At 38.7% G+C, this 8,333-nt stretch overlaps 1 protein-coding gene across 1 annotated transcript; it reads right to left on the reverse strand.

Moving 5' to 3' along the window:
• Positions 1 to 1,281: 1,281 nt before the first annotated feature.
• On the reverse strand, positions 1,282 to 8,215 carry BTF3 (basic transcription factor 3). The gene is made up of 5 exons (XM_010014730.1): positions 8,112 to 8,215; positions 5,087 to 5,200; positions 4,680 to 4,881; positions 2,171 to 2,227; positions 1,282 to 1,638 (listed from the first exon to the last, which is right to left on the reverse strand). The coding sequence occupies exons 1-5, from the start codon at positions 8,178 to 8,180 to the stop codon at positions 1,592 to 1,594; spliced, it is 489 nt and encodes a 162-aa protein (XP_010013032.1). The 5' UTR covers positions 8,181 to 8,215; the 3' UTR covers positions 1,282 to 1,591.
• Positions 8,216 to 8,333: the final 118 nt, after the last annotated feature.

Consider the following 8,333-nt stretch of genomic DNA (forward strand, 5'->3'; position numbering starts at 1 on the left):
CACACCATTTAGTGACTCAACACGTCACAGAAGTATGGAGAACAACTCTCTAGAATTCATTTTTTTTACCTTTTACAGGGCAATTAGCTTAAAGTCACCATCTTAATTTCAAAACTCAAATTTGCAGTTCTCCTACATTACTGCCACAAGTCAATGAAAGCACTTTTTTATTTCAACTAATTAAATGCTTAAAGTGTAATTTACTGATAAAGTACTTGAAAACTTAAATTGTTACTCTCTCTAAGCTCTTGCACCTGGCTCCAGCCATGTTGTGCTCACATCAGATCGCTGTCTCACCTCAAACTACAGGAGCTGCACAGTTTAAACAAGTTCCTCCACTGTTTCACAACAGTAACTACAGCATGGCAAACACACTCTGCAAGTCTAACAGCCCCACCTTTTTCCAGGCACAGAACTTTGTCATGGCTATAGCAAAGTTTTAACCTGAATTTTTATCTTGCACAGGTCAGGATGAATTCCCACTTCCAGAAGTATTTACTCCAGAGACAACCTTGGTGAGTGCTCTTCTGCCCTTGCTTAGCTTCTGTTATGGAAGCATTCCAATTTATCTTTAACACCAAAAGAAGTTTAGCCCTCACTCCTGGAAGCTCCAGCTATGCAAAGGTCAGACTGTAATTTAAAAAGTCTTCCTCATGCCTAGAAACCAAGTTATCTTTTTCCTCCAGAACACACAGAAGTAATAGAAAGAACATATTCCTGAAACATCCACATATAATTATTAGTTAATAGATTCACAGATGCTAGATACAGGCTCAATTAAGAGCCATTATAAATTCTATCAAGGCTTTCCTCTTCCTGTATTTCCTCCATGTAAGTATTTTCAGGTAAATAAAGTATCAGGCAAGCATTATTTAACTCATTCAATAGTTACACCCTGCAAGTATCTACTAAACACTCACTGAAGATTTAACATCGATTCCCCCAAGATGCCAACAGCTTGCCACTGTTCTTCAAGGCCAACGTTCTCACTAAACTGGCACATTTTATGTTATATTAAACCACCATCAATTGTTTCTAGAATACAGATCTATTTGTGAAGTTCAATATATTGAAGTGACTTCGAGTACATATAACTGATCTGCTAACAGGCTCATCATTCCAAATATATTCAGTCCAAAACGCTCAACTATGCACAGGAAAAGTTTTAGAAGCCAGTTTAACAGCAAAAGGAGGATACTCGGTAGAAAAGCAAGACCTTTTTTGACCAATTATGGAAATTTTTTTCCTGCTTTTCTGACAAAAAGCCACACCAGAAAGTTTTTTATATTTTTATTATACGCCAAAGTTCATTAAAGATGATGTTTAGCTTGTATACAAGTTACTCAAAAATTGTGTCTAGGCAGAGATTCATCAGCAATCTGACTTATTTCAAAGCATAAGTTTGTTCAATCAGGCCACAAAAATATTGTGTACAAGCAGTAACTAAAGAGCTGCAGGTTCAAGGAGATTATATCACAGATGTTGAGATATCATCAGGAAATAAAAAAGAAATCAAAGCAGTCACAATATAAAATAGCAGCTCCATGTAGCCTTTCCAAGTTTTAACTTTATTCACAAAGTGACACTTAGTTCAGTTTGCCTCATTCTTTGAAGCTTCATCGAAGTTTTCAACAAGATCTAGGGAAAAGAAGAACACTGAAATTAAAATTTGACTCATTTTCACTTTGCTAAGTATTTTGGGGTTTTTTTTCCCCTGACGAAGTTCTACTTCATATCAAGTGCTTAAGCATACAGTTGTTTCAGCTTACAAAAAACTGAAAAAGTTACTTTTAAGAGCTTTATGATTCATTCTTCTTGCTCAACCAAGTAAGTTTTTCATGGTTCATTATAAAGCACAACTCTAGAAGCATTTAACATCACTATATCCACAACTGGGCAAAGTGATATTGAGAAGGTAATTTCTTTCTACCCTTCTTACTGAATATTAAATCATCATCTTAGCCATAGCTGTTACTTCTACAGAGGACAAAAATGCTACCTCAAACCAACAAATCTCTCACATTGCCTGAAAACAATGAAATAATCTGCCCACAGAAATTCTGTGACAGCCAGTGACTGGTCAATACTCTCACCATCCCTGCCCAAAGCACTACATGGTATCTCTCAGGAAAATTCACTTCCTCTTCTTCCACTGCATGCTTGTTCTTACCTGGAACTTCATCATCATCTTCTTCACCAGTAGCAAGTGGTGCTTTTCCATCCACAGCTGCAAGGACATGTAATTAATAAGCATCAGTCAAGCTCACCATAGGCATCTTGATTAGCTTCGCATTTTTGAAAACACAATCAAACAATCTGAGCTGAACTGCAATATTTTATTCAGTTCCCCTGCTGTATAAAAGTCTTCAACTAATCCAGGAAGTTCACATTTCCTTTGTTACTGATAATGCTTCAGTATAACAGCCCAGGAGAGAAACAATATGCACGCTAAACCAACTTACTAGTAATCTTTTATCTAGCTATACCAAGTGCCTTGCATGGTAATAGTTTTCAGCTACAAGTGCAGGGACTGCTTCTATCAATTTCTATTAAAAGCAGTTTGGTTTATTGTTTACTCCAGGTTTACACATTTTACACCATCAAGTTTTAATAAAGGATCTTATATCCTTTGAGGAAAACTGAGGTATAATTGCGAAGGTGCAGGCAGACACACATTAACTAGAGGTAAAGGTATTACTGTTCCCAGGCAGAGTCTGAGGAACATGGAATTGGATGCACAATTTTACACTTACGTGGTTGATGCAACCATGTGTTCTGGTCCACATCTCTGCGGATTCAAGTTATTTCTTAACTACTCCCATTGTGTTTGCCAGAACCTACTGAGACTGAACCATGCCTACTGTAGCAGACCAATGAGCATCTGTTAAACTGCAAGAGTGTAATACTAAGAATAGATATCTCAGGTCCCTGAATGCCTATGCCACTACTTTTATTGCTATTCTTAGCTGTACTACCAAGGGTAAGCTGTCTCATACTGTCCATCACCTCAGTTTTATCTCAATTAATCCTTTTCAGTTTTAAAAAAAAGCATGAGAAAAGATACGGGTTCATACTAGACCTGTATCTTCATTTCTAGAGAACCAAAATCAGAAGAATGCATAAACTCTGGTCTGGAAGGGCTTGGGACAATGTTGCCACTAACTCTGCTTTTGTTTTTTAACACCAGAAACCTGATGCAGCTTAAGTGCATTTTAGGGTCAAATACCACATTTTAGAAGCAAGCAGGTTAATTCCTCCAAAACCATCTGCATTCTCTCTTATCTGACATCAGACTAAGTTTACTTTAACACCTGCAAATGCAATCACCACGCACTGCACTCTTCAGTGGCAGGCTTCCAAATCCAGCAGACAATGCTGAATGGAAAGTTTTGGGCGACTACTCTGGCAACCACTCAAAATGGAAAAGAATAGCCATTTACTAGGTCATACAAAGCAAGCACTTAAACAAGCTTCCCCAATATTAAAATTGCACAATTTAGCTTACAGAATATAAACCACCTTGTTATGAGAAGAGAGATCTTTGCAGATCATTTTAGTTTTGGTTTGTTTGTGGTTTTTTGGTTTTTTGCCTTTTTTTAGTATCTTTCAGGCCCTACTACCACAAGAAAGCCACAGAGGTGACATTAGGAAGGAAGGACCTAAGCTTCATGGGGAAAGCAGAGGTTTAACCCACCTCATGAAGACTACTAGAATTTTTTCAGTGGGAAGTTGACAGGAAGGTAGTCTCAAACTTTAAGAATGGAAATAGAGGCTGGCAGCAAAGCACAAAAAGAAAAAAGTGTAGCAATCAACATCAGAACTACCAGAAACTGGACACAGTGATACTTTCCCCCATTTTATTTAGGACATTTCAATACCTTAAAAGGAATAGGCTTAAGATGTTTCAGAAAGTAAGAAGACAGTACATGCAGAACATAAAGAATGTTCCCAGTGCCAACAAGCCTGTGTTTCACTCCTAATTATCACCCTATAGCAGCAGCACCTTTTCTCAACACCACATACTTAAGTCTTTCCTCTACTTTTCCCACACAGTTTTAGGAAGAAAAAGCACTTGTGTTCTCTTACTAATTCAAGGATGAAAGAGGAAGTTGGCTCATGCCAGTCCTGTTCTCTACACTGTTCTACACACAGAAATTTTAACATTTCCTTACAAATACTGTGCAATTCCCTCCTAGCGATCAGAAGCCTATGCAAGACATACCTTCACCATGCCTGTGAAGCAGCAAAGCAGTTGCAAGATGTCTGTCCTCAAGTCCCTTTCGTCATGTTTCCATTCAAAGTGTCAAAACTGACACACAAAATGTATTTTCATAAAACCTATTGAATTATCTTTTTTTAAAGCCTAACTCTTCCAGAACAACTCATCTACTTAGCTTTAATGAACAAGGTAGATCAAGAAGTAAGCCACCATGAAATCAAGTCTGACTACAACTTTCCAGTCCAACACCAGCTGCAAGATACACTAACAGGTGCCCCTGCTGTACTTGGTTATACTCATCATTGGATTTGAGCTATAAATAAGATCCAAGAGTTCCATTTCTTTACAAGTGTTTTATAATATGCTTGCAGACAGCAAGAGTGCACTTAATTTCACTGCTGCTATACAAATGAGCCTCATGTCAGCTGCCAGCATGAAATGCATTCAAGTTTCAACTTACATTGCTTGGGTAGGGCTTCTGCCAATCTCCGCAGGCTGGTCAGACTGTCAGCTCCAAGCTGGTTTAAGATGCTAGGAAGCATTTCTGTTAGCTGCTTTGTCTCAGCGTGGCCGGTGATAGTGAAAGTGTTAGCAGCCAAAGATGCCTGAACTTTAGGGTTATTGAAGTGAATGACTGTTCCTTGGTTAGTAAACATGTTTACCTGCAAGAAAAAAAAATCCAAAACAAAAAAAGTATTTTAACCAGTTTAGCAAGGTATTTTCAATTTAACAGGAAACTGAAGCTCTTAAAGCTCATAAATACCTACTGGTAACTTACAGACAAGTTTAGGTTGTTACTTACTTGGAAACTTATATTGATATATTTTCTATTTCTGAAAAATTTATTTTTCCATTAGGAGAAACTACCTCTTCAATTCCAGAAATATTGTTGACTCCCAGTTTCTTCAATGAAAACTGAAGTTTTTTGTCATCTGCTGCAGCTGTTCTGTGGACAACCTTCTTCTTTCTGCGGGCAGTACCCTTGGGGAAAAAAAAAAAACCAAACAAAACAAAACAAAAGGTACAAATTACTACTTAAATAGTTCTTCACAAACTCTAATCCCCAGGGCCATATGACTACTCGGCAGCTCTGCAGCCATCTACAAATCAACTTAACATGCAAAGTTCTACTTTTGTGTTACAGTGCACACAACCATACCCCTCCAACTGCACTGCAGCAGTCTCTCCCTTGCTAGAAGGCAAGCTCTGCATGTCTGTCACAAGAGTGAGGTTTTAGGAAGCAATGCACCAGGGAATGTTTATTCCACAATTCCCACAGGGTTTCTGCAGCACCTTAGAAAAACTCCAAGTTTACCCTTGCCAGCTATCCTAGGAATAACACTGAAGAATAGGCATGGCGGTAGGTAATTTCTGAAGTTTATTAATTTTTCCTTAGATCATCTTTCTTAAGTTGCAAACAAATTCTTGTAATAGTCAAAGACCATATAGTTACCAACACACCATTAACAAATTCATATTTTGAGTTCTCATATTCAATTTTAATTCCAAAGAGATCTCTCATCTGATAAACTTATATATTTGAAGAACACTTTCCCAAAATATTTTAAAGACGTGTTTTAAAAAAAATACTTCGTAATATTTCTGACCACCCATGTTTAGAAAGTAAAACAAGCAAAGATTAAGTTCCTCTGTAGACACAGAGCTATAGATTTCTCCAGGGAAATACATGTCCCATATTTGAAGACACTTATACCTACAAAAAAAAAAAATCAGAAAGTATCATTTCTATACTCCCTTACACAACCATACAGCTTCAGCAAACTGACATTAAGTGAAATTAATAAGCTCCTTTCTGAGACACTGTAACTACTAATTTATGTCTTCCTAATCCAGATTCCCATCTGCCACGTGCTAGCAACAAAAGAATGTGTTGCTGTCTGGCCATATCAATAGCTGCAAAACCTTTTGAGCTAACTGGCAGAAGTTAGAAAACTGGCTGGAGACTAACACCTCTAACATATTCCAGTTACAAACAGTGAGGAATGTTAATGACAAATTCACCTGAAACTAGAGCCTGGAAGACTACGGCTCCAAAATTCAGTAATGCATCTAGAAAGCTTGATATTCACTCCCTGCTACTGTCAGATTAACACACACAGCTACTTGAAAAACACTAAAACAACAGAAATGGCTTTTAGTACCTCAACTACCTATAATGAGCCACATAAGGCATGCATTACGTGTCTCTGGACAAAAGACCTCTCAAATTTCACAAAATTATGCCCTGAATCAAAGGCCACATAGGAACATATAAGTCTCTTCTACCTTTACTAAACATTTATCAAGCCTCTGACAAGATGAATTTAATTTAAATACACAGCTTCTGCTTTCATCTCCAGATTTAAGCTTCCAAAGATTACAGGTTTTTACTAAGCAAATTCTACTCTGATCATGCCAAGACATGCTGTTCACACCCCTCTGCTTCTACAATAAAGAGACATGGGTACAGCAGGCCACCAACAGAATACTAGACTCGTCTGCCACTCCTCTAAGAAGATTTGGAAGAAGAGCCATGGCATTACCTATACATAGCTGTAGCTACATACATAGCTATATTCTACACAGAAACCTCAAAACTTCACACAACGAAGCACTCCACCTAAACATCACCTTTAGCTTATTTGTAAAATCTGCAGACTTGCAACATCATTAAAATCTTCCAGTAGAGGCAATGTGCAACCTTTTCATACAAGAAGCGACTCCTTCCCCATCTGAAAACTCCTCCACAGTCATCTCAACTTACATAGTGACAACGCCATGAAGAAGCCTGTTAATAACTTCCAGTTATAAAACAGATTTTAAAAAGTCAAGTTCAGGCATTCAAAGTATTTCACAGCCCAATTCTAAAACTGAATGACAGAACCACCAGTATGTTCTACACTTCTCTAATGCCTCTAAAAGACCTATATTGACAACAGAGCTATAGGAACTGTAATCTGAATGCATGCTCTTACATGACACACATTACAAGCCTCTATAGTCAATAAACACACACTGATAACACGCACAGAATTGTCAGCGTAATACATAAACTCTCAGCTTAATCAGCAGCCCATACAAAGAATATGCAGGCCAGTTCATCACTATATTAGCCCTGATTTAAGGCTGACTACTTCTACAGTTAAAGAGAGAAGAAAAAACAAAACAGTCAAGACAGGAATGAAAGCTCCTGGAATGCCTATCAGGAAGACTTCTGTTAACAGTCTGTATTCTAAGATATTGTGTGTAGACTTCCTTGGGCATGAAAAAAAACCCCACAAATTCCTGCCTTAAAACTGACACTGTAATGAAAGTGTTTATACCATATAACTATAGTAAACATACCTTTTTTATTTTCAGATTGTAAGTAGTCACACAGCTACATATATTCAGGTGTCATAACAAAATAAACACATTTTCTGAACATGTTAGTTTACAATTTCAAGAGTATGAAAAATACAGAATTTCCAACTTTGTCCTAAAAGCAAAAAACCAGCCATAGGCATGTTAAAGGTTTCTGAATGAGTCTGGAATATAACCCTCTACGATCTCTATGTTATGAAAACTATACCCAAACTTACTTACTGTAAGATCCACTCATTTCCAACCGTACATGCCTTCTAAAATAGCCCATACAAGAAAAAGGGCTCCAAGTCTGCTGCAATATATCATAGCAAAGCTGAAAAGGAAAGGCTAGAAATCCAGTTACTCCACACAATTTCCATGGAACTGACTCCGGAGATCCCTGCAGCAGCAGCACAGCATCCAGCTAAACAAAACATATCTGTGCACGGCGCTCCCCCCGCCACGGTTTTCAGGACCCCTCACGCGAGGCCTAGCGTGTGAGCGTAGACACGCAGCCCCGAGGGCACACTGGAAATTCGGCTCCTACCTTGCCACCGATGCGCACTTGAGCCTGCAGCTTGGCGAGCTTCTCCTGGTTCATAATGGTTTCTTTCATCTGCGGAAGCAACAAGCGGACCCGTGACTGGCGGGTCAGGAGGCGGCAGCGGTGAGCCTGGCCGCAGTGCAGGGAGACGTAAGGGGCTCCGCGGTTGCCCTTCACCACATACCTACTTGCCTCCCCCCAGCCGCCAGGGACGGGACCACATCC

The sequence above is a fragment of the Nestor notabilis genome, unplaced genomic scaffold, assembly GCF_000696875.1.
Source record: "Nestor notabilis isolate BGI_N333 unplaced genomic scaffold, ASM69687v1 scaffold12145, whole genome shotgun sequence".
Taxonomy (NCBI): domain Eukaryota; kingdom Metazoa; phylum Chordata; class Aves; order Psittaciformes; family Psittacidae; genus Nestor; species Nestor notabilis.